The 26,958-nt window shown below is 39.0% G+C and overlaps 1 protein-coding gene across 2 annotated transcripts in view; it reads left to right on the top strand.

Moving 5' to 3' along the window:
* LOC136676594 (rho guanine nucleotide exchange factor 40-like) overlaps positions 1 to 26,958 on the top strand; it is a 72,709-nt gene that overhangs the window by 19,537 nt on the left and 26,214 nt on the right. For both annotated transcript variants that reach the window (XM_066653697.1, XM_066653696.1), the window contains exons 3-13: positions 1,412 to 3,938; positions 8,124 to 8,327; positions 8,483 to 8,606; positions 8,954 to 9,047; positions 11,487 to 11,573; positions 12,305 to 12,421; positions 12,522 to 12,620; positions 14,365 to 14,513; positions 18,569 to 18,707; positions 19,080 to 19,202; positions 19,703 to 19,894. In XM_066653697.1, the coding sequence (XP_066509794.1) occupies positions 1,412 to 3,938; positions 8,124 to 8,327; positions 8,483 to 8,606; positions 8,954 to 9,047; positions 11,487 to 11,573; positions 12,305 to 12,421; positions 12,522 to 12,620; positions 14,365 to 14,513; positions 18,569 to 18,707; positions 19,080 to 19,202; positions 19,703 to 19,894 (3,855 nt within the window). The remainder of the gene's footprint in view (positions 1 to 1,411; positions 3,939 to 8,123; positions 8,328 to 8,482; positions 8,607 to 8,953; positions 9,048 to 11,486; positions 11,574 to 12,304; positions 12,422 to 12,521; positions 12,621 to 14,364; positions 14,514 to 18,568; positions 18,708 to 19,079; positions 19,203 to 19,702; positions 19,895 to 26,958) is intronic.

Genomic DNA, 26,958 nt, shown 5'->3' with positions numbered 1-26,958 from the left:
AAAAGGTACTGGAGTTAATCAGTGCCTCTCAGTGGCTTTGGCCAAGCAGTCAAAGAGAGGACACCTTGACCCCTGATGACTGTGATTGTGGAGTAACCACATTTTTTTTGTTCTCTTGCTTTTCCCTCACACACAGACACACACATATATATAATTCATATATGTATTTATTACATTAGTAACAATTATTGAAGGCATGTTATTTGGAGGCAGAGTTGTGGATTGTAGAGATACTATTCTTTCCCTGTGATTACTTGTAAAACTTTGTGTCTACCATGTATTTATTGTGTATGGGTTTTAGGGCTTCTATCTGTGGGAAAATCTCTTCCTTGCTGCACCTGCGATCACTGGGTTGCTTCAAAATCTCTCTACCATGCCAAACACAGTGGTTGCAGTTTAAAGGCCTGGATGAAGGCACATAAGGCTATCATAATGGAAACCAGCAGCCAGAGTAGGATGATTGCTCCTCGAATAAAAAGCCCTTTCACCCCCCTCATGGCTTCCACCCGCGACACACTACCCTACATCCTCTCCAGACTCCTCAAGCCTTCGCTTTGAAAAGAAACTTCGGATAATTCTTGGCTGCCCCAGAGTCAAATTCTGGGAGAATGTTTGATCCATCGCTGACATATCTGGGGCCTTTCGTATCGAGTTACAGAGCAACTCAGTGTACCAGTGATTGTCACAGTGTATAGAAAGAAATCCAGTTAAATGTGCTGCATTTAGAAACCAATTTTTTTCATTTCTTGAGATTAAATTGTGGCTTGTCTTGTTCCTGATTTAATAAACAGATGGAAACTGTAGGGAAAAAAATCATTTGTATGTATGTAGTCAGGAAGAAAGTCTCTTTTGGGCATAAAAGATTTCATTGTCCGTTCTTCCTCTGAACTATCTAGCCCTGTCTCAAGTCTTGGTGAAACATCTCATTATTCAGTACGACTTCTCTTTAGTCATTGGTGGAATAGGGCTGTTCACTGTATACAACTGTGTCTCAAACACATTTAGTTTAGTTTTGATGTTTACCACATTCATTTACAATATAGAGAATAATAGAAAACAAATAAAAACACATTGAATGGGAGGTCCTGGTACTGTAATGGTTCTGTACATTCACAATATGTGGAAAATGACTCAAAATACAGGAAACCCTCCCTGAGTGGGTGTATCCAAATATTTGACTGCTTCTGTGTGTGTGTGTGTGTGTGTGTGTGTGTGTGTGTATATATATATATATATATATATATATATATCATAGTTTGCCCAATGTTTTAATATTATTTATTATTTTTATATTTTATGCTCAGTTTCTATGCCTTCTTGTATTTGTAAATTGTTGTAATAACTTTTGTTTGAAATGAAAGACAAAGCCCGACCAAATTTTACAACCTTCGGTTTCTCTTTCCCTCTGCAGTTCCCCTATTGTGGCTTCCTGTTTCGCTACGAGGGCTGGCCACTGTGTGTCCATGAGAAGGTCATAATCCAGCTGTCCTCTCTGGACAGACGTGTCCTACGTCCCGGAGACTTCTATCTGCAGGTTGCAGCATCACCAAGAAGACCTCCACACATTGCCCTCAAGTTTCTGTCTGTGAATGGGCGTCATGTGGAGGAGCTGGAGGTTCCGGAGCTAGCCTACAACTCCCTTTTTAGCATGGCCTGGTTGGACTCCATCAATAGGGAAAGGGGTGGGGATGGCCGGGCTGCACTGGAGCACTGTCTCCTCTCTGCAGATAACAATATATTCAGAGTGCCCTGGGAGGATGTAGTACAACCAGAGTTTGTCAGCAAACCCTCGAAAATGCCCCAGTCAGTGTTGGGAAATGGAACAGTGAAGGGCGTTGATGGTAGTAGAGAAGATTCTGATACTGAACATGAAGATCGCTCAAGACGTGGGATTTTGATACACACTTCCATGGACCAAACGGAAGAGAGTGCAAATCAAAGTAGAGGGGTTAAGCTCATCCCTGCTCTGGATAAACAGTACACTAAAGACAGTAGTGGGAGGAGTTCGAGCAGCACTGCTGATGATTCAGAAGGTGAATACGTGGAGCTGGCGGAAATTGAGCTACCTCGTTTTTCACCACAGAAGGGATCTTTGACTCAGTCTATAAGCATGAACTATAGAAACCTCCACAAACCACGGACTTCAGAGCTTTCAGTTTTGCAGCCAAACACTAATTCCTCTCAGAGTGTCATAAAAAACACCTTGTGTTCCCAAAGCATAGTATGCGCCATGCTAATTGAGGAGAATTTGAGTGATCCATTGCAGCCCGTAATAACCAGCACCACTCCAGCAGATGCACCCAACCCCCAGCAGCAGATGGATCAATTCAAAGCCACCTGTGCTACAGCTACAGGTACAGCCAATTCAGACAGTGTACCTGAGCATGAATCTGAGAGAGAATGCGAACCTGAAAGCACAGACAAAACAGCACTTTGTGATTCAAAAACAAAAAACGTATCAAGTTCAGACACTGAAATATTAACAGCAGCTAATGTTCTAGAAAAAGTAAACACTAACGAAGGCTCAAACTCTGAACAGTCTATGATAAATGACAATACCACTGACTTAGAAAATACTATTGTGGATGTGAAGACAGTTGAAAGTGAAATTACAATGGACAGTAATTTGAGGGACATGCAAAATGTAAGCATTGGAGAATCAGAGCTTATAAAACCAGAAAACACCAAAGAAAACTCAGGTGCTGAGGTTCAGGTACCTACAATGAATGGTGATAGCACGGACTTAGAAAAGACTATTGTGGATGTTTCGAGTGTTGAAAGTCAGATTGAAACAGACAGTAACTCAAGAGAAGAGCAGGACATTAGCTTACCAGAATCAGAGCTTATGGAATTTGCAGAGTCTGTAGAGAAGCAGATAGAAGCACAGGCAGAAGCCTGTCAGATACAGAATAGCACAGATACAGAAGGACAACCTGAGTCTGAGGACAAGGACGATGTGAACAGGCTAGTTTGTGAGCCTGCAGCCTCTGAGAGTGGTCCATGTGGTAGGGAAAGTAGCCCTGGCCTCTGTAATGTTGAAAAGGGCAGGCTTGGGTCAGCCTGCCCCGTGGGGCAGCAGGTAGACTGGGCCTTTGTCCCTACAGAGTGTGGGGAGGGTCAAGTTACAGCTGTTGGTCTAGGTCAGGAGAGGACAGAGTCAAGTGAGGAAGACGAAAGTAAAAGCAGATGTGAGGGAGATACAAATGCAGTCACTGAACAAGAAGTAAAGGTAGAAGAAGTAAGTCCTAAAGAGAAGAGACTAAAGAATGAGACACCATATGAGGAGGTGGCACCGTATGAGGCAGGAACTAGAAAAGAAGGGATGGAGAGTAATTTCAATAGAGAGGAGGACAAAGACAGCCCAGCAGTTGCTGTGGAAGACAAAGGAGAGACTCCTCAGACAGGTTTGGTGGATTCCACGCCCAAATCTGGCACAAGTGTAAGCACACCTACAGCTCAGGAGACTGAACAAACTGAAGAGAGAGAGAAGGGGGGAATACAGAAGGTAGACAAAGAGAAAACTTTAGAAGTGGAGGAGTCAGAGAAAACAGAATGTGCACCAAATAGCTCCAAGGGAATTGAGGAGAGTAATATTATGGGATTCACCACAATTAAAAGTGAGCATGCAGTAGCAGCTGATGTTTCTCAGATCAAAACAAAGCCTATATATCAGGTTTCAGAAGTGCCAATCACAAAGGGGGGCTCGCCCCCAGAGGAAAAGTTTGCAAACACTCTGGATACACTTTTGGAGGAAGGAGAAAACACTCCTATATTGGCTCAACCAGCGGAGGAGAGAGTGAAGGAGGAGGAGAGACAGGAGGATAAAATAGAAGAGAAGAGGACAGAGGATGAACTTACATCTCCTGTTAATGTTAATGGCTCCTCACAGCTGGAATCAGACATGGAATCTCATCCTCATCAACAGCAGCAAGACCAAGGTAGACCCTATTCTCCCTGAACTCAGACTCCTATTTCCCCTGCCAAACTATTCTTTTCTTTTTTCCATTTTAACACTTTAATCAAATTTTTCCTTTTTTGGCCCTCCTCTCTTTTCCCTACTTACTGCTGTATTTTTTACCAGCTTGTTTTTACTTAAAACTAATAAGGTATCCACTTGTCCTCTTCCTCCTTTTCCTCGTCCTCATCACCCTCTCCATCATTCCACTTATCTCCATTTCTTATTTTCCTATATTCATTACTTCCTCATTTATGTTCATCCCAGGACCTCATGCTGTAGTGTATTTTTGTTTCTTTATATCTATTAATTTTATGAAAACTTTTTTAACTTTTTTTATCATGTACTTCATTTCAAACTGTCTACACGTTTTTTAGGTTTTGCTATTCTTAGCATCTTTAGCAAATATTTATATTTTTGCCATTTTCAAGCACTATCCCCACAAGCACTAGTTTCTCCAGCATGCAGTGACAGTGCTAGACTGTTCCATGGACAAGGACCTCAAGCAGCAGCCTACTGACAGCCTACAAATGGCTCTCAAATGGCCCGTGCTACAGCCAGTGACCTGCCTTTCTCTTCATCCGCTGTTAAGAGAGGAAAAAAAACAACAACACCAAAAGAATGGGGAGTGAGGATGCCTGTTTCTGCTTAAGACGGGCATTTTACAAGGGCAGACTTCATCGCAGGTCATATTCCGGTCTCTAGACAGTTTGTTTTCAGTTTTAGTGGTGACTCCACTGAACAATGGCCAAGACAGGCTGCTTTTTTAAAGCCCTGCTGGAAACTAAGAGCGCTGGCAGGAGGACTGGGTCATGTGCAGCACTCCCAGTGTCTCTGGTTTTGTGTATTTGGTAATTTAATAGCTTTTCTTTTGGATTTAATTGTATTTGTGAACATTTGCCTTAAGCTAATGCTGAATGCAGATTTAGTTTGACCATGTTTTGACTGGGTTGTGATTGTGCGTCTCCTTAAGAGAACATGTTGATTGTTTGTCTGCATACAGATTATTGGTAAAAGTGAAGACTCAGGACAAAACAAGGCAGAATTATGATGCATGTGTAGACAGTGGAACAGGACAATTCTTAAAGCAAAATGGTACATTGCGTTATTTAGGAATAGAAATGTATTTACTAGGAATAGGCATGACAAAAAAAAAACAGATATCCAAACTAATCTTAGTGTTTTCTTAAATAACAGCTGTCAGCTGAGCTATACAGAAACATTTTAAACAGATGCAAAGATGATGGATTTGTACAGTGTACATGTACAGTATACAGTGTACATATATTAGCCTAATATAAAATATCTAATAAAATCATTCAGTCAGATATTTTTTAATGAAGTGGGCATGCAATAAAAAAAAACAAAAAAAAATGGAAAATAAACTATGATTAAAACTTCACTAAGTGAGACACAAAAAGTGAATGGTAAACTTACTGGGATATTTTAAATAATAATAATACTATTAATAATAATTAGTAATAATACTATTAATATTTAAAAATATATAGATCTTTGATTGACCAAAATGTTAAAATATCTTTACCAGTGTCTATGACGTGCCTTTAAAAACACCTGTGCAATGTTTTGGTTTGGTTTGAGTGTTAGATGATTCCTTTTGCTTTTACAATGTCCAGGTGTGAACTGGAGTACTGAGCAAGTATAGGGGCAGGTGGGTGGGCCACTACAGGTGGAGGGTAGTGTTAATGAATGTGGAAGTGTCTGTTTTGAAGACCGCAGTGTCTTTGTTTGTTGTTAGTCGGTTGCTGTGATTGATGCTGCTGTCTCTGTCCAGGTGGGTGGTTTACACACACTAACCTGTGTTTGGGTTTCTCTGCTACAACGGGGGCGATGCTGTAATTACAGCCACATTGGCACCTACAACTTGTACTTTTTTTGACATTTTTAACTTGTCCATCCCTGTAATCTGGTTTATTCTTGTTCAAACAAGAATGATTTCTTAAATAACAGATATACGGTTTTTTGACCTTAAACAAAAGAGTATAAACAAAGTAATTGTGCAACCCAGTTTTTTGAGGCCCATGAAGTCTTCCAGTGAGTATAGAGTGTTTTTTTTAGGCACATCACCTCTGGAAAGTAGATTAGAGGTCTTTATTTCCTCCTCTATGTTAAGAGAGCATGATGACTATCCAGTCTGTGTGGGAGTGCTGATGAACTAGGCATATCTGACAGCCACTATAGGATAAAACCACATATGCATAGATTGAACTCAAGGAGTTCTACTATTCTGGATAGTTTTGAACAGTGAAGAATCTTATAGTTCCAATACAGAGCCCATATATAAGATTAACAACTAAATATATGCCCTAGTAGGTTCCAAACCTGTCATCATCAGATAAACCATGCTTAGAGTTTTCATTTGTATAGACTGGATAGATAGTAACAAATCAGTGTCCACAGGTTTTTCTGTCTAGTCTTTCCCTGTGAGAAAGCATCTCATTGCTATGGGCATAAAAAGGATTTGTAGTTGTCAACAGGTTGTTACTGAGAAAGAAAATCAATTAAGGAAATTTGCAAATCAAACAGAGAACCTGCTGATGTTTTCAGAACAATGAAAGGGCCTCACCAGAGGCCATCAACATTTGAATGTGTTTGGGATTGCTTTGATAAGGAAAATCAGAAAATGCAACATCTTAAAACAGAATTTTGAAGTGTGTGGAGAAATATGAATATATATATTTCGAAATAGGAACTAGTGCTGTAATTATTGGTGCAGATCTTTTAAGAGTAGAAGCTAATGCTGTGCAAATGATGCACATGCCAAATACTGGCTTTTTTCTGATGCTGAAAAATGAATAACCCATACCTAATGGACATTTTGCCTGGAATTAAATATGCATATTGCAGACCTCAAAACATAAAAAAAGAAAAAAATCCCTAGACAGTTAGCATGTCTGTAACAAAAATAACACAGCTATAAAGCCATTTACCAGACAGCTTAAAAGGCCTACCCTGGTGACAGCAGCCACATCTGTGATGGAATGAAAACAAGGATGAAAAATGGGAAAATGGAGAATTAAAAGCAGAATAGACCATGGTCTTTGGACAGGCTTGCCCTTCAGACAGAGGAGGGGAGAAGTGTGAAACCTCATCCTGTTCTGCTCTGCAACACTTTAAATCCTCAAGGGTCCCTTCCAAAGTCTAGTGCCACTGATATTGTTGGCTGTCCTAGAGCAAGCCTACTCTGACATGGGGAAAGGCATGGGCCAGGGATAAAAGTATAAAACGCTAAAATTTATCAAATTCACTGCTGCCTTGTCTTTCTAAAGATTAACATTCTGTTATGTTTTGGAACCATGTCTTCAGGTCTTCACCTCCACAATACCAGCTCTAAGCCCTTTAGAAATATGGCAGACTTAGAGTCAGATTATTCTTGTTTTCCTTATCTTTGTGGTTTATGAGCACAAGGCAACATTTGGAAGTCTCTTGCCTGTATCTCATCTGCTTTGGATCTGAGATTTTTGAGTTGTATGCAGTGGTGATGCATTGGCAGTAAATGTTTGTTTTTACTGTTCTTGGAGGCTAAACTCAGCATATCTTCTGTTAAATATTATCCCTAAGCTCCTCAGCACAATCAAAGCCCTTTAGTATGAGCCCTCTCATGGTCCAGCATTTTTAAAACAGTTGGATCTTTGTGGATTTACAAACCAAGACTCACAGTCACAAGACTGCACAGGCACGACACTGTTGAAACTGTGTTGGTTGGATGTGGAATTTCACCATGGATTGTCAGCTTTGTCCTGTTGTTAATTGAAAACGCTAGAGAGTTCGGTAGCTTTGACAATCCTGACCTGGAGGCTTGAGTATGTTAATGACCTTTTGAAATTTTGAGCTAAAAGTTGTGAGCCTGTGGGATTTTGTCACCAAGCACGCTTTGTCACAAATCTCTCTGAGTAAAAGATTGTGTATTGTGATCACTCAAAATGTGTGGATTCTCAGTGTAGCAGGATTTTAGTGCACACATTCAGCTTTAGTCCATTTTAAAGTTCCTTGATCCAAACTGTGACTGATGACAACAATGACATCACATACATAGGATGTTGTTCTTTACCCAGTTATTTGAAATGTGTCAGTGGGAATGTGAGAGAGTATATCAGTTCTCCATATCTCTTTTGTGACTGTGTTCAAACCAATTTCCGTATCCCAGATTTCATCCGGACAGAGGGCCAACCACTGTGTCCTGTATCAGAGACTTCTTCTCTGGTTGAAATCAATAGAGAGAACCTTTCAACAGTGAAGCTCAAAGATCGTGTCCCTGTGCCTTCTGTGTCTTTAAGAAGCCAACCTGCTCTTGCTGAAGCACATAACATCAATCCTGACATCTTGAGCTCAGGAGTGCTCTGCCTGCCAGGTGAGAGATGATACTTTTATGTATGTGGTAAATGAAACTAAAACATCCTACTGGAGGTTTTCTTTCAATAGCAATAGACTGTATGTGCTATAGATGCTTTTGCCTCAAAGCACATACAAAGATCGTAAATTGTTCTCCTCTCATTTTAACTCCAGGCACACGAGACAAGTCAGGCCATGCGCTTTTAACAGTGACAACAAGAAACACAGCTTGGCTGAACCCAAGCTGCAACAGTGGCGAGCTTGTGCGGATCATGGTCTACTTCTGCACCATTCTCAGGTATTGCCTCAGACAGCTGTTTTCAAGAAATCTTCATGTTCTTTTATTAAATCAGGTTTCAAATTTAGAAAAGTCCATGCATTTTTTCATCAGTGGAACTATATACTTCTTTACATTGATAAGCAAAAAGAGAGAACATGCTGTTGCTAGTATAAGAACACCATGGAGAGTTGAATGTAGTACTAATAGCATACATAAGCATTTGTATGTTTTCATAACAACATAGATTTTATATAAATGCATTGGCAAATGAGTCAAATATGGTTTATTAACAGGTGAAGTGATTTGGGTATGCTTAATAATGTTTACATATCTGCGTTTCTACGACTCATGTATCTGTGTTATAGAAAGGAAGTGCGGGCGCTTGGTTTGACTGTTCTGGTGGATGCCCGCAGGTGCTCACCTGTCCCTGCTCTTTTCAAAGCTTTCAACATTCTACAGGTGAGAATGAATGACTAACTATTCTCCAGAATAATGTTTCATCACACTACTGTTATATTACAGATATTACACTTACACCATTCAGTAGAAAATATATGTTGCCACATGCCTTTCATATCCTCCAAGTATACACCACTTTAAAGCATATTAGCCCAGAATGTCCTCGCCTTAACTTTGACTAAACTCCATAATTAAGTCATTTTCTGCCAGCTTTATAAACAGAAAAGCAATTGTGCTTAATGTTGCAACTCTAATAAGGCCAAAATGAACTCCCGAAAAGCACTTAAAGCCCATCTTTTGATTTGTCTGCTGCAAGATTGAATTTTTACGAATGAGAGAGAGAGCTGGAGAGAGGGACAGGACTCTATATTTCTAAAAGTTTAAGCCCCTTGCAGCTAATCTGTCCCCTTCTGCCTTCTTGGCTTTTGCCTGAACAGTGTGCAATTCTTCCAAGAAAACACAACAGAAATAGCCTAACAGATGAGGGCGAGATAAAGAGAGAAACTGAGAGAGAGAAACGGGGGTGGACATGCCACTGTGTGTAAGCAAATTAATGAATTATTATCAAGAAGGCAGATTGGGGATGTGTTTTCATGAATAGTCTACAGGATTGTTCTAACCCTGAGGGTACTATGCTGGAGATTCCTTTGTCTCAGAGTGAACATTAGAACATCCAGGAAAGGAGATTAGAGCATTAAGGTGCCCTTCACTCCATTCTAGGTCAGTGCTAACAGTGATTGAGAGGTAGCTTTTACATCCCATTCAGACAAGTGCCAGCAATCTAGTTACTGGTCCAACACAGACAGCCTGAAGCTTCTGCCTCACACCACAATGGCTGCAACAGATACCATCATCTTATTATAGTCTCATTGGGCTGACATTGTAGCCTCCCCCAATCTATATCTATCCAATCTGACAAGACTTGTGGCCAGCTGAAGAATGGAATTTTCCTATTAATCAGTTTGACCACAGTAGTATCATTGTGTTCATAGCGGCATTTTGAATTTGCCTTATTTATACAGGCACATACTCCTGCAGTTGTGGCATATGATAAGTTGGGAAATTGTGGCTGAGGCTGAGCCATTTAAAAGTATTTGTAGAGGCAAAGCAAGACATTATACCATTTTGCTGCCACATTCTCACGAGTCTTAATTGTTGAGGTGTGCTGGATAGAAACCAGATATTTGTCATGTTTTAATTGCTTTTAGAATCTGAGAATTTCCAGCTATAAATCCTAGCATACACACAGCTGTGAAAATGAGATATTACATTCTGTCATTTTTTGGCAGAGTTTATTTTGCTGTAGGCAGCTTGGTCACTGCTTTGTGAAAGGTTTTATTTTTTTTTTAAATTCACATCTGTGATTAAAGGTTTCCTGTGTAAGTTAAAGCTATGAATTAAAGTAGGAGATATTGATACTACTTCTGTGCCATGACCAGATTGTGCATGCCTTGGTAAAAAATATCAGGTTGCAGTGTGTCATCGCACCTTTGTTGCATGATTGGCATTGAATACATGTGGCTGTGCTGTTACTGAATCACATCTGCTAAATGCTGGTTGTTGTTTAGCTCTACAGATCTGTGATCAGAGCAAAACCTTGTATGTAAAAAGCCCTGGAACTCCAAGTTAACAGGAAGTTTGTATTTTTCAAGCATGAAATTTAAAGCTGGCTATCTATCACTGCCATAAGCCCAAGCTAGCTGACCACATTCCAAAACGGGTTCTTGTTTGCATAGGTGTGTTGAGGTTTCACCTGAATCCTGCTATTTTCCAGACTCTTTGTTTGCCCTGACCATTCTCCACATTCATCATTTCATTCATTCATCACAGTGTTCTGGAAGACTAATGCCCAATTCCCAGCATTGTAGAATGAAGAATGCCCAAGTCCTTGTATAGCTAGAAAACCAGGAAGCCTGATCCACACATGACTAATATCCACACATTTGTTTATAAACATAATGAACAATGGCCTAAATTCTTAACAGAAGCCAACCAACAGCTATGCATGGTAATAATAAATTCTTTCTGAACTTTCCTGGTAATAATTCTTATGACAATAAAAATTAAAAAAAAGTTCCTTAAACACCTTTCAAGGGATGCTTGATTCTAGGAAAAAAGTTTTTTATAGGAGCTTACTTTATGTGAAGGTTCTTCAAACATTTTTATCCCAAATATATTTATGCCAGTCCCATTAATTTAGGTAAGTTTCTTCATCATATGGTGCTACCAAGCAAGGAAGGCAAATGCAAGTATGTGCTTAATATGAGGCATGTGACGTGCCAGTGAATCTTTTCAAACACTTCACACATGAGGTTCATGGGGAAGGAGAACCATCCTACCCACCAATAGAGAGCTTATTTTGAGAGCCTTTCCTACCACATTTGCCTAATTTTTTTTATATGTATGTTAATTGAGGTTTGTGTTATTTTCTGTAAACAGGAGGCTATGCCTGGCTGTATCCACACTGTGCTCTTGCTTGCTGACAGAGATTTAGCCTCACGCATGGAGAAGCCCACCTCAGTTCAGGTAATATGTCACATGTCTGATGTGTTTTTTTTCTGTGATATGGTTTATAAGTTAATAATTGATCATCTATTTTCAGAAGTTGGTAGATTTAGAGACTAATTCTACAATTCCTAATGTAACCAGATCTACCACAATTGTCATGATATTGTATAAAGTATATATGTTGTTAGTATATACAATGTTTTCTGAAGCTGCACTCAGCAAACTAGAGGCAGTTATCTCATGTTTAACGCCCACATTGTTCATTTCACAACGGTCTGTTATTGGTTGCATTGTGCTGTAACCTTGGCTTTGGAGCACCCACACTTTGTACTTGCACTAAGAGATTGAAGGACTTGAAACACAAGTGTCTCTGCTGATGGACAGAGAGCACACTGCCAAGGACACAGCCAGCTGAAACACTCTACACAAAGCCACAAATATTTACTTCAGTGTAAGCAGAGGGATATCATTATCGCTTCTGTGGACAACTCTTGTATTTACAAACCAGTACTTTAATTGATATTTCTTATTGCCAGAGCAGTTTAGGCTTTTTGGAATTTCTAAATATGAGAAAGACCATAATTTGAATTTCTCATAAAGGTGATGATGATATTTAGAAAGGTTAACTTTATTCTTTTGGTATGACAATTGTAGTCCATATTTCCAATTTCAATTATATTTGCGGTATTTTGTGAATGTTCCAGAAATGTTAAGATTTATTAAATTCATTTGTATATTATGTTTGTCAGGTTGAGCTGTTAACTTCGCTGAAGTCTCTCCATAAGCACATAGATGCCTCTCAGCTTCCCACTGAGTTTGATGGCACTTTTTCTTTCTCCCTCACCAGTTGGATCTCTTTCAGGATGGTATGATTTTCACTACAGCCACCGTCATCATCAATGTCTCGTTTCTTATCAGTTGAACAGTTGAGCATTCTCTCCTTCTAACTCTCCTGCCTTCTCTCAGAGGGCTGAGCAGTTGACCAGTCACTGTGAAGATGCAGTGAATCTTCTACAAAGCACTATCAGCAGCTTGGAGTCTACAGTTCTGCCTCCTACTGCAGAGGTACAGTACCGCACAATCTCATAACTAACAAATTAATTCCGGAATTGTGGTATATAATAGTGTGCCATAGAATCTCACTGCACACTGTAGACAACACTTAATCGTATTTTTCTAATTCGGTGTCCAGTGCTTGATGGTCATTGTTCATCAAATTCTCAGTACATATTAAGTTTAAAGACTTTGTCTCTCATTGCTCGTTAGCAGCTCATCGTAGAATCACAATACTTCACACAGTCAGCCAGCAGTCATCGTATTTAATAAACAAATATGGTGATATTAATTAAATATATCTCATTCGGTTATCACTCCACAAGCAGAATTGCACACTAGGGGATCTGTAGAAGTGATGCCACGTTTCCTAGAATCTTGATCACTGTTTAACATGTAATTGTAATATTTGCAAATACTTTTACTGTGCATTGGCGTATTTTAACTATCCAGCAGATTTTAGTCTTTAACAGGACTGACATGACAGATTTTGGGTTGCAGTTTATCTTTTCTATTTTATCTTCTCTCTCTCCTCTTCAAAGTTCAGTTCAATACAGTATTAGAGAACTGTTTAGCTGGCAGATTGCGGGTCTGAGATGTGTGCCACTAGAGTCTAGCTGTATTTGCCAAGCTCTGTAAGAGTTGTTTTACTGCCTGAACCTGCATACCCACTTCTTAGATCTATTTTGCAAACATTATAATACCGCTCAGTGTTTAGTGTTTGCACAGCAGACTGTAGCAGTTCATTCTGTTTAGCATTGTTTAATGAGGATTGAAAATAGCTTCAGTAAGTAAATTTAGGAGCATAAAGTCAGCAGCAGTCTATATGCCAGTTTTCACTGTGTGTGTGTGTGTGTGTGTGTGTGTGTGTGTGTGTGTGTGTGTGTGTGTGTGTGTGTGTGTGTGTGTGTTATAAAGTGTCTGGGTGCGCAGGTTTAGTAGAGAAGGGATAGTGTTTGATGACTTTGACTGAGTTGACCCCTGGCTGTCAATTTAGGCCAGTGAAGGATGCCTCTTGTCCATGGGGAGTTGAAAAGCTGGGAAAACACCGCCTTGAGTGAAATCACTAACAAGGGCTATTCAATAGGTGAAAAAGGCTTTTAATGAATGTATGGATTTCTTTCTGTTAAATGTTTAAAAGGGGCTAACAATGATCCACTCTTCCAGATCTCAATAATATGAAATTATCTAGTGATGCAAAAAGAAATTCTTGGTTTAGTTTTGAATGTCCCGTATAACCAGTAGTGCGGTCTCTTTCTCTGCATTACTCTTTTTTATAGCACTGACACTGTACACACTTTTATAGTGAAGCAATCCACAGAGAATGAGCGTCCAGAACCTTGAGCATTCAGTATTTTTGCTTGTCTTTAGCATTCCAAGCTTGCCACATACTTGCATACATTAACATAGTAATTAAAGCAGTCATTGCAGTAGGTATTTATTTCAATGTGCAGACAGATTGATGTAATTAGACACCGTTTAACACTGACATCATCTGCATCCTGCTGGGTTTCTCATCAGTGGTAGAATATATTGCAACATATTTTTCGTAATATTGTTTCCTTGGTGAGGGTTACTGTTGTTGCTGTAGAAATGTGTCAGTTCTGTGGAATGACAGTAAGACTCTAAGCTAATATCTTTTGATACAAAAGATGCCTTCTTCTGCTTGACACACCCACACCCACATAAAAAAATAGTTTCAGGGAGAGGTTTATATTTCTGAGAGTATAAAAATGCATGTGTGTATGTGCTGCAGGAGGCGCAAGTGTTGCTATGTAAATATAAGGAGCTGATGAGGAACGTGTTGGAGGACAACAGGCTGGTGCGACTGCAGCTGGAGGGCGGAGCTGCTCTGTCTCGCCTCCGCAAAGAGGAGACCTGTGTAAGCCTAACTGAGGACTACAGGTGAGCATCGCTAAAGCACGTGGAATCCCACAACCACTAACACAATTTTAAAGAGTTCAAATATCAGCATTGTAATGTGCATACTATTCAAATGCAATGGACCTCATTCCCCCATTTTTCTGCCTTAGACAAAACTTTTTTGCCTTAATGAATTATTATGTTGACTTTATGCCTTTGTGCACCTCTACCATCATGCTAAACATACTGCTGTCTTGCTAGTTCTCTCAGGCTCTCACATGTGCTTCTTCATTTGTTGTTCTCCTGTCAAAAGTGCTTGTTTGGCCTAAATGGCCCATTAGAATCAAAATCAAAACATTCACCTTGGACACTGTCTTTCAGTGGACCAGAGTTGTGCTTATAACTCTGAGGGTGGGCAAAAAACACAGCGCAGGACAACCTGCCAAAGCAGGGCTTTTTGAGAGGAGCAGATAGATGGAGGTAGAGAACAAAAGCTGTTGGAAAGAGAGTGAGTGAGCATGTCCAGACCACAGTTCGTCTGGTGTTTTGTGAGTGTGTGTGTGAGTGTTTTCCTAAAGCCAAGCCAGGAGAAATGACCTTATCTACACAAGCTTTCTGTGCACCCTAAAACTATGTCACAGCAGACACTTTCTCACTGTCACCCGCGTGTGGTCACGTGTGTTATTATACAGCGTCTGGATGTAGGGTCATGTGCCTTAGACAACTGAGAATATTAAATGCAAAACTGTTGTTTTTTTTATTTTTGCTGGTTTTTTTTGCTTTGTAAATATTTTTAAAAGTTAATACCAACAGCACATACAAATAATGCTAATGCAATTATATATTCATGTTTATCAGTGTTGTTGACTTACCATTATCTCTTTGAGATAATGTTCTGTAATATTATACCATGTGTCTGAATATGCCCATGCATTTTGCACAGTACTGCATGTACGTTGTGCCTTATATATATTCATTCATTCATTGTCTGTGACCGCCTATCCAGTTCAAGGTCACGACGGGCCTGAAGCCCATCCAGAATCACTGGGCGCAAGACTGGAACACACCCTGGAGGGGGCGCCAATCCTTCACAGGGCGACACATGCACACACACATTCACTCACGCCTACGGACACTTTTGAGTCGCCAATCCACCTACCAACGTGTGTTTTTGGACTGTGGGAGAAACCAGAGCACCCGGAGGAACCCCAAGCGGACACAGGGAGAACACACCAAACTCTTCACAGACAGTCACCCGGAACGGGACTGGAACTCACAACCTGTGTGAGCTGTGTGAATGCAGCACTACCTCTTATATATATTGTTGTTGATAAAAAATATTAACAATCTTTCAATAGATCATGTATTTAAAGTAATGGAAGTTATGCTCACAGCCAAACTGCCTGTGCTGTGTCCTAAAGGAAGCAGTACTGTGCAAAATGCCTGGGCATATTCTTATCCCTATTTCACCCTGCTGTTCAATGGTCAGGACCATCATGTGTATATCCAGTAATTCAATTGGAATACAGTTGTCACCCTGTCTCTATAATTTTAGATTGCAGTTGCCTACCTCAGTATCTCACTCGATAAGTACATTAATCATTACATGCCTAGTTGTGTGTGTGGATCATTGGCTGTGTTGGCAGTTGATTCGTTGTCAAAGGAGAAATAAAAACAATGTTGATGTTGCACAGCCCAGTAATTAATTATTGTTCCAGTGTTCTTAATTTTAACACTAGATTATTTACTGTGAAATCTGTATCTTTCTCCACCTCTAGCATTCTTTGTAGAAATTACTAGAATATATACACAGAGAGCTAAATATTTGTGGGTGATTCCCTTTGATGATAACACTGGACTAATGGTGTGTATGTTTAGTTTCAGTCAGGGTCATCCTCTGGAGCTCAGATTCAGAGGATTTCAGGGTCACTGCTTAGGAGCATGTGTCAGGAGTCATAATTCCTGTTCTATTCGCTTTTTGTTGTTCTCTTTTGTTCTCCTTCACCCTCTGTGTCGGTTTATGTTGAGTCTTTCATGCTTGTGTTCAAACCTTGCTCTTCATTCAGTGTCTTTCAGTGAAAGGCAGCTTTAGATGGGTGTGTATGAGCTTGTTTCTGTGTGTGAGTCACAGCTTCAGGCCTTGAGGTTGCATTGAGGTCAGCACTTTTCTTGCATCCTAGATGTGAACTTTGACCATGATGGATGAAATGTTTGCCTAGTGTCCAGCATAACTGCAGAATAAATAAGCCCTTGTTTTAGAGGAAGCATAGCTTGATATGACTGCGGGATACAAGTGAGTGATGTGGAGAAAACTGAATTGCCAAAAAGGGACTTTCTCTTTATTCTTTAGTTTTTATTACATCCCACTTTTCCCCCCTCTACATTCTTTCTGTCTTCTTTTTTTATTGCATTTTTGTACATTTGGAGCTATAAAAGCCTGCAATAGAAAATCAGAGCTACTGGCTATTGATCCAAGAAACTTTGTTCTTAGATGCAGGAAAGATCTGTCGATGTGTGTGTGTGTGTGTGTGTGTGTGTGTCTGTGTGTTTATGAGTGAGCAACTACTCTTTATCACTCAGCAAACTATGCAGTTTCTCTCCTCTTTTCTTTTTTCATTTTGTCTTTTTCTGGAATGTCTTTGATATCTGAGGCCTGTTGAGAAAATTAGTTCATGTTTGCTTTAAGTGTGTGTGTGTGTGTCTATTTTGTGTCTTAGAAGATCTCATTTCTTGGTATCATGAAGGTTAAAAACAGATAAACTCTTGAATTCATGTTAGACATCACCAAGTACCAATATCTTACAAATATCCTGAAGGTTATAATAACATAATTTCAAATTTAACAGAAACACACAAGGCATAGTATTATTTTTTGTTTGGTGTGGTGTTTTTAGACATTTTTGGATTCACTGGATTTAAGCAAACTTGTGTACTTTTTGTATCAGTGCTCATTAATAACTTTCATTATTAGGACTTTTTCTTCTTTTTTGTGACTCTAGTTTTATTTTTTTGCTTTTATTTTCTTTTTTCCCCAGCGTCATGTTTGAAAGGAGATAAAAACTAAAGGGCAGCATTGATTCAGCTAACCCCAGAATAACTAGCAAGGCATTAACTAGAAAAAAAAACTCCTCCATGCATGTTTGAGTGTATTTGTTGTCTATTACATCCACAATTCAAACCTACAAACTGACAGCCACAGCATTTTATTCAATGTGGAATAATTAAGTATTAAAAATAGTAAAAAAATATATATATATAGAAGTGTATTCTCTTACTTGGTAATTGGACATAATCAAATCAGCCATTTGACTTTGCCCTATTTTTAAGATGAGTAAAATTAAAGCTTTGATTATTGTAATATATAGTCGCATTTCTTTCCAAAGGTTATAATAAAACCTCAGTTCATATAAGATTTGCTTTAACTCTGCTTTAATTTCTATGGTATGGGCGGATGTGTAAGTAGTGGCTTTGATGATTCATTGTAGATAAGAGAAGATAAGACTCTCCTTTCATAATAGATTCATGCTGTTGTTATAGAGACAGTAAATATATACTGTGTGTGTGCGTGTGTATGTGCACTCGTGCGGGTAAGACAGATTTAGACAGGAAAAGTATCTCTGTGATCATGAAGGAAATGTCGTGTGAAAGTTGAATCCAAGCACAATTTGGCGTTGTGTTACTGAGCTGTAGCAGAAATTAAGTCATCCTTTAGTCATCAACCTCTGCCACTGCACACAATGTGCCCAGTCAGTACATTACAGCTCTGGACTAATGTTTCTCTGCTGAGAAAAGGGCAAAGACACAGACAAACACGCTCAGTGTGTTCCTTCAAATGGATAGGTCTGGCACAGCTGGCTATGAGGGCTGGTATAGATGGCCTCATCAGAGACACCAGTCTTTCATTGATTGAACATGGTGTCAATCAAAAAGATACACCCAATCAGCACAGTCAACCTCACACGGACATGCTAGTGATACTGTAAACTCTACAAAGGTTGTTGTGCTCCAGTCTCTGATGCAGAAGCTCTCAAAACTGGGGGAATACTCACTTCTTATTTTGAATGGCTTAAACGAGTCATTTTTTTCCTACATTGCAGAGATGCCATTGAGGGTGTGGGCAGTCTGTATAATCAGGTGGACGAGCTGGTCCACAAGCTGGTGATGCTGTCTAACAAGTGCACTCAGGAACTGGAGTTTATCATGGAGTTTAAGAGTCTGGAGGAGGGCTTCACGGAGGTGAGACTTGCAACCTTATACTTCAGATATAACATATTCAATGGTACATGCATCAGTTTCTTCACTTGTAAATATTTAGTGCATTTACCATGGGAATGAGAGTTAAACCATGTACCTTCTTAATTATAAGCTTTTTCAAACATCCGCTAAGCAGATCTTTATTGGACAGTTAGCTTCGTTCTATAGTTTTTGTATTACACAGTATATTCCACACTACAACATGTCATAAAGCTAGGCAAATGAATAGGGAATGGATATAAAGTCATAGTTGGGTTTTCCTAGTTTGTGGTTGGTAGTTTTGTCTAATATACCTAAAATTAGAGATACCGTCTGACCTGTGTGTATTCATATGTATGTTTTCTCATTTCTTAGGTGCGTCAGTGGATCTATGATGTAGGGGAGATACGTCTACAGACACTGGGAGAACTAGAAGATTCTCTAGAGCAGCTACGTGGAAAACAGACCCTCTTCCGAGACTTCTATAATGCTGCTTATGTATGTATACGCTACTTTCACAGGATTACTGTATATTACATTACAGCATTCTTATAATCACTCAAAACCATATACCTTTAAAATCACAATACTCATAACAGCTACTGATTTACCATTCAGATTTCAAACACTACAAATTTCAATCTAGTAAACATTCAGATTAGTAAGTTTAAAAAAAAAAACCATATGTTTTGCATTGTTTGAAAAAAAAAATGTGGGTTGTATTTAACGCTATGTCTTCTGTTGGTTTTCTGACTTCTGGTGTTTGTTATAATATGTATTAATAGGAAAAGATGTATGTTTTGACTAACCCATTCATTTAAAACGTGTGGGTTTGTATAAATCTGCAGATAGCTTGAGTTTGCGAACTTAAGCATATGTAGCACATTGCAGTATATAAGGTGGTTACTGCCAAACTGAATCACTCATCATGGATGGCATGAACATTTGTGTATCTATGTAGAGTAATTCACTATGTACTATGCACATGTGTTTCGTAGGAACACTGTAAGAGTGGTGAAGCACTTTTGAAAAGGTTAGAGCGGTGGGAGGACCTATCGTCAGCTGAGCTGCAGGTGTATGAAGAGAAAGTGCGCTCCTTCTGGGTCCACCTGCACAACTTCTCTCAAAGAGTGGAAGTCACCAAGGAGAAAATCGACAAGACTGTACGCCTCTATGAGTTCTTTGACAAGGTGAGGCATGAGTCTTCATTTACTTCTTACTTTTATAGCTTTCGTTGTAAGAATTGCTTGAAATATTAAAACAATAATATATATTTTATTTCTAGGCATTAATACTTTTCTCTAGACTAGAGTCATAAATTGCAAACGTGCATAAATCTTAAATTTACTCAAAGCTGGTTTGTAAATACCAGTGGAGAGGGGCCCACAAGGAATGAGTGTGAAGTACAGTATATCAGCATGCTGGCAGAATGCTAAATGCTTAAATGAAAAATTGTTTACATGCTCAATTGGACATCGAGATATTTTCCATTATTGATTTTTCAGACAGGCCTCAGAGTTCCAGTGAACTGGGCCTTTAGACTACAACTAGGCAGCAAAACAGTATCTGTTTTTTGCCAAAATAAATAGTTTCACCTTTATGATTACTTTGTACATTGCTCCAATATAGGTTTTGGGTTTTTTTGCCCCAGGATTCAATATATTATTCATATTTATAAGTAATTTCGTCTCACATTACACATAATTATTTATGAATATCAATATTTATTAATTTTATTAAAAATATATAACAAAGTACAGAGATATTTAACTTTTATGTCTAGCATTACTGCAATTATATCCTTTAGATGGAGATTGGGAGAGTGCTGGTTTGCAGTCAGTGATTCTGCAGTATAGTTTGTTAAAGTGTAACCCTGTGTTATTTTAAAGACACTACTATTGACCATCCCTGGAGCACTTAAGCTTGAGCAAAGGCTCTGAAGTCAATAGTTATTTGATTTTATGTAGAGTAGTTTACAGCCTTTCCTCCTTGGAAACAATGGTGTCTCTTGGTGCTTGTAGAATTGTTCAAGATCTCCCTTTTCTCTCTTGCCCTCTCTCTTCCTGAATGGATGGACAGTCAGAGGGAGAAACTGTGTCTTTCAGTTGTTTGGTGACTTCACAGGAATGCTGTAAGAATGAATGGTCTCAAATTAGAAAGCCATTCTCTGTGAAGTTATTGTTTATCTGTCATCTGCAGTGGGATAGAATAATGTACATGAAAAGATGTTTCTCTTAAGTTTCTGGCCAGCAGTTGAAGAACCCTTATATTTGCACCTGAATATTGTTTTGATGTGAGTCCAGCAAAGCACAGATGCTTTGAAAAGGGAGATGCAGTGATATTGTATGGTGAAGAGCAAGGGATTACTATTAATTTCTTTGCAGAAAAACGCTGCTTTTGAAGATGTGACTGCTTTCTATATAATTTGTGGATATGTGTATATATTTACTAGATTTGTGTGTATCTGCTTTGTTTTTGTTCTTTCGGCGTGCTGTGTGTAGAGTGTTTGTATCTTCTGGTAAAATGCATCTTAAATATTTCAGCTGCACAATGGTAAGTTGTGTGCGGTGTTAATCACTGGGTGAAAATTGCTATCAGATGTTTTGGTTGGATGTTATTGCGTTTGGAGTGCAGTAACATTTTTTTTTTAATTTATTTTACAAGTGATGTCTTTTTTCATTCAAAAAAGACTTTCCACACCATTTTCTAGCTCTGCAGTGTGTTTGCACATTGGAAACTGTGCAAATGAGTTTATGAAACCCTAGTGTCAGTAAACATGTAAAAAAAAAAAAAAAAAAAAAACAGGGCCAGGATTTCTGTCTCTGAGTGAGAGATCTTCAGACGTTAAAAACCTTGAAAAGAGATCAGGATATTGCTTTATTCTTGCACTCTAGTTGGGTAATACTGACTTTTTGCTGGTTCAGAATACTTACGTTGGAATGGACTCTAAATTTGGGAGAGCACTAACTGCATGAAAATAAACATTGACCAAAAGTGCTACAAAACTCAAGCTACAAATGGGTTTCTGTTGTAATTCAAAGAGTTTGTATAAACATTTACAAACAAGTTAAACTTCCAAACAGGTTGTTTTTGTCTTTAACGTACATTTCCATCTTAAAAGATCCTGAGCTTCTGAACATAAACAAATCAAAAAGAACAGCAATCACAATCTTGGACATTGCCTTTAAAGCCTTTATATAGATGTGTCTATTTTCTGTATGTTGTTCTGTGACTCCCTTTAGTCTATTTGATGGCTTGGCTTGACAGCTGGCCTTGATGCCTTAACCACTGGAGATTTTACTATTAGCATAATCATCTCTCTCGTATTCTCATTCAAAATCTATCCCTGTTAACTCGTCCAGCGCTTTCCTGCCATCTGTTGGAATATTGACCCAACATATATACAGGGCTGACACAAAAAGTCTCTGTTTAATAAATCTTTATGTAGTTCTGTCTGTTTCCTATGTCAGTTTGTATTTAGAACTGGTGGCTCTGTGCTTTTTTCAAGTGCCACAGGCAAATAAAGCCAAGGCTTTGTTTTCAAGTGTTAAATGAGAAGGCTTAGGCATGCTAATTCTGTGAGGATTTGCTCAGCAGGGTGACACTTGTGGCACCTTCTCTTTTACTTTTTGCATGAGAAGCTGATATTCAGATAACATTCAGATCACAAATGCATTAGACATAGACGAATATCAATAAACATGCTTATGTAAATTAGGGTTTTTTTTCACGTCTTATGCAGACGTTTAGTTGCCTTTGGAGTTAATGCAGGTTTTGTTGATTGTCAAAGTGAGAAATTTGCTGAAATACAACACAAATTATTGTGAAAATAGTTATGATATATTTAATATTTTTAGATTAATTCCCTGTGGAGGATGTGTAAATATTTTCACTTAGAATCAACATAATATCTTAAACAGGGAGAACAAACCTTTACATACAACTGTATATGTATGTGTGGAGTCACTAAGTCTAGTAACTCGGTTCTTAATTTGTCTCCGATGACATGTGGGCCCAGCCCAAAGATAGAATGTGGCTGTTTGAGTTGGCTGCCTAGTGACCAGGCTGGACTGGGCAGATGAAACCATGGCTGAGGTTCATAGTCACCATAAACAATGTGAAAGATGACAGCTGAGCAGCTTTAGCTTAGTGGCCTGGGCCATACATTCACTAAGTTGGCACAGTGCTTAAGAGGATGGAGAAATGTATTTAGAGGAGAAAATAACTTTCATGTTGATCTATTTTGTAGAGCACTTCTCCTTTCTCACATTACTGTGTAATTGTAACTTTATTTTCATAAGCCTTAGCCAGGCAATTTCAATAATACATAAGTAATAAATTAAGTAATGCATAATTATTTGCAATCTAAATGTAATAACAACATTTTGGGAGTAGGACCATGTCCAAATGCCTGCCCTTAGCCCTGTATAGACCCTCCAAATTCATTCATTATCTGTAACCGCTTATCCTGTTCAGGGTCGCGGTGGGTCCAGAGCCTACCTGGAATCATTGGGCGCAAGGTGGGAACACACCCTGGAGGGGGTGCCAGTCCTTCACAGGGCAACACACACACAAACACACAAATCAAATCAAATCAAATTTATTTATATAGCGCTTTTCACAACTGATGTTGTCACAAAGCAGCTTCACAGAATTCCAGTAAGACAAGATTTGACATGAAATGTAAAGACAAATGTAAAACCCTCAAGTGAGCAAGCCAGGGGCGACAGTGGCAAGGAAAAACTCCCCCAGCTGAGGAAGAAACCTTGGGAGGAACCAAGGCTCACAAGGGGTGACCCATCCTCCTCTGGTCAATCTACTGGTGATGATAGTTAGTAGTCCATGAGAACTTCAGTGTAGGGACAGCTTCAAGGCACTTGGTGGTTGCTGGAGCGTGGGCAGCTGGTCTGAAGCGTGGAGGAGGATCTCGACAGTCATCCATCAGTGTCCAGACAGACAGGTGGGCAGTTGTTTACTCGGAAAGATGTAAAGGGATGGAATTAGTTTTGAACTGTTTTGTGTTTGTAAAGTAGAAAATATGAAAATTTCCAGAGTGTGGCTAATGACTCCGGCAGATCTGACTATGACAGCATTAACTAAAAGGAGAGAACCAGGAGGACACACAGACACGGGAGCATCCTGAAACACTGGCATCCCTCCGCTCCACCGTCAACAAACCTGAGTGATCGCGAGAAGCGGCGGGACGACAGCACCAGCGTCTCAGTTTACTATAATTCCCTGTGTCCATGGACCCCCTGGATCTGCCGCCTTTATCTATGGGGGAGCATTAGCTACCAAAAGATAAACTAAACAAATGAGTTTTTAGCCTACATTTGAAGATTGCGACTGTGTCTGAGTCCCGAACATTTTCTGGAAGATCATTCCAGAGTTGGGGGGCTTTATAAGAAAAGGCTCTTCCCCCAGCTGAGGCCTTCTGAATTCTGGGAACAATTAAAAATCCAGTATTCTGTGATCTGAGTGAACGTGGAGGCTCATAATAGGAAATTGTATCTTGAAGATATTCAGGAGCAAGCCCATGTAGAGCTTTATATGTTAATAACAAAATTTTGTAGTCAATGCGGAATTTAACAGGCAGCCAATGAAGTGATGATAAAACTGGGCTGATATGTTCAAATTTTCTAGTTTTAGTGAGGACCCTAGCTGCAGCATTTTGAACTAGTTGAAGTTTTCTTAAATTGCTGCTGGTGCATCCTGACAGTAGTGCGTTACAGTAGTCAAGCCTTGAAGTAATAAAGGCATGTACTAATGTTTCTGCGTGCTGGAGGGATAAGGCATTTCTAATCTTAGCAATATTGCGAAGATATAAAAAAGCTGTCCTAGTGATACTACCTATGTGTTGATCAAATGATAAATCCGGGTCAATTATGACACCAAGATTTTTTGCTGCTGAACCAGGTTTAACTGGAAAGTTAGCTAGATTTAAAATTAAATCTGATAATTTATTTCTTGTCACTTTTGGACCCAAAAGCAGGACCTCTGTTTTGTTGCTGTTTAGAAGGAGGAAGTTACGCAACATCCAGCCTTTCACGTCTTTTACACAGTCCTCTATTTTCTTTAATCTGTGTTTGTCATCGGGCTTGGCTGAAATATACAATTGTGTGTCGTCTGCGTAACAGTGAAAGTTAATGTCATGGTTTCTTATAACTGTGCCTAGCGGTAACATGTATAATGTAAATAATAATGGTCCTAAAATAGAGCCTTGTGGAATTCCAAATCTTACTTTAGAATAATTTGAATTTAGATTGTTTACTTTTACGAATTGATAACGTTCGGTTAAGTAAGATTTGAACCATAATAGGGCTGTCCCTGTGATTCCAACCATGTTTTCTAACCTTTCTATGAGAATATTGTGGTCTATTGTATCGAAGGCTGCGCTTAGGTCAAGAAGCACCAACAGGGATACGTGGCCTTGATCAGAGGCAAGAAGAAGATCATTTGTTATCTTGACTAGAGCTGTCTCTGTACTATGATGTTGCCTGAATCCAGATTGGAATTTTTCATATATATGATTCTTATGTAGATATGAACTAAGTTGTTGGGCCACAGCTCTTTCTAAGATCTTAGACAGAAATGGCAAATTAGAAATAGGCCTGTAATTAGACAGTGTACTAGCATCAAGATTTGGTTTCTTGATCATAGGTTTAATAACTGCTAGTTTAAAAGCTTTGGGTACATGGCCCAGACTAAGCGATGAGTTTACTATAGTTAAAAGAGGATCAATAATAGCTGGTAGTACTTCTTTGAGCAACTGTGTGGGAATTGCATCAAGTGTGCAAGTTGTACAGTTTGCGGAGGTGATAATCTTCTCTAGTTCTAATTGTGGGAGTGGGTAAAAGGTTTCAAGTCTTTCTTTTGCAGTTATATTATGTTTTATTTCATTCACATCAGGTGGCAGCCAGGATGGATTTGATCCTGTGGCTAGAGTTTGTTGTCTAATATTCTCAATTTTATTATTAAAAAAGTCCATAAAATCTTTACTGGTGAGAGTTGCTGGAATTAGTTGTTCAGAACCTGCTTGATTTTTTGTAATTCTAGAAAACACACTAAACAGTGCTCTCGGATTATTTTTATTATTGGAGATCAGCGAGGCCAGATATGCTGAGCGAGCTTTAGTGAGGGCATTTCTATACTCTATAAGGCTGTCCTTCCAGGCAGAATGGAACACTTCAAGCTTGGTTGATCGCCATTTCCGCTCTAGTTTTCGTAATGTTTGTTTTAAAGTACGGGTCTTATCGTTATACCATGGTGCGAGCTTTTTCTGTCTTATACTTTTATGTTTAAGTGGTGCTACCTTTTCTAAAGTAGATCGACAGGTATTTTCTAGGTAATCAGTTAGTACATCTAGGTCCATTGGGTCTGATGGAGTTGGAACTGGGGTCGATAGTTCTGGTAGGTTTTCTATAAATTGTAGGACGGTAGATGGTTTTATTATACGCCTTGTAGAATAGCGAGGTTCTTACATATATTATGGATAAAACGTAGCTCATATGAAATTAAGTAATGATCGGAGATTGCTGAGGATTGCGGTAAGATATTAATTTTGTCAATGTTAAGACCTAGTGTCAGAACTAAGTCTAAAGTGTGGCTGCAGTAGTGTGTAGGCCCTGTTATATTTTGAGTAATACCAATAGAGTCTAAGATTGAGGTAAATGCCTTTTTTAGTGGGTCATTTTCCTTCTCAAAATGGATATTGAAATCTCCTACAATTATAACTTTATGATTGCACACCGCTAGGTTTGTAGCAAAATCGCTGAATTCTTTCAGAAATTCTAAGTAAGGCCCTGGTGGTCTGTAAATGTTGCATAATAAAAATGCGTCCTTTTTTGTGACCGGATTTGTAATAATAGTGGAGAGAACCTCAAAAGAAGAGAAGGTGTCACATTGTTTAAGACTAATTTCTAGGGTATTTTGGTAAATTACACATACTCCACCTCCTTTGCCTGATATTCTTGGGCTATGTGCATAATTATAGCCTAGGGGGGTGGCTTCATTTAGTGCTAAATATTCATTTGGTTTAACCCACGTTTCCGTGAGACAGAAAACATTGAATTTATGATCACTTATAATATCATTTACGATGAGTGCTTTTAAGTTTAGTGATCTTATGTTGAGTAACCCAAATTTTAGTTCTGAGGTGTTGCTGCTAGGTGTTGTGTATGATTTAATATTGATTAGGTTGCTGAAACAGGCTGATTTTGTTTTTCTACTTTTATATTTAGTTCGGGGGAAAGAC

Source organism: Hoplias malabaricus, chromosome X2 (assembly GCF_029633855.1).
Source record: "Hoplias malabaricus isolate fHopMal1 chromosome X2, fHopMal1.hap1, whole genome shotgun sequence".
Lineage (NCBI taxonomy): Eukaryota > Metazoa > Chordata > Actinopteri > Characiformes > Erythrinidae > Hoplias > Hoplias malabaricus.
Note: the sequence above shows the minus strand (reverse complement) of the source record. Positions and strands in the feature narration are given on the sequence as shown.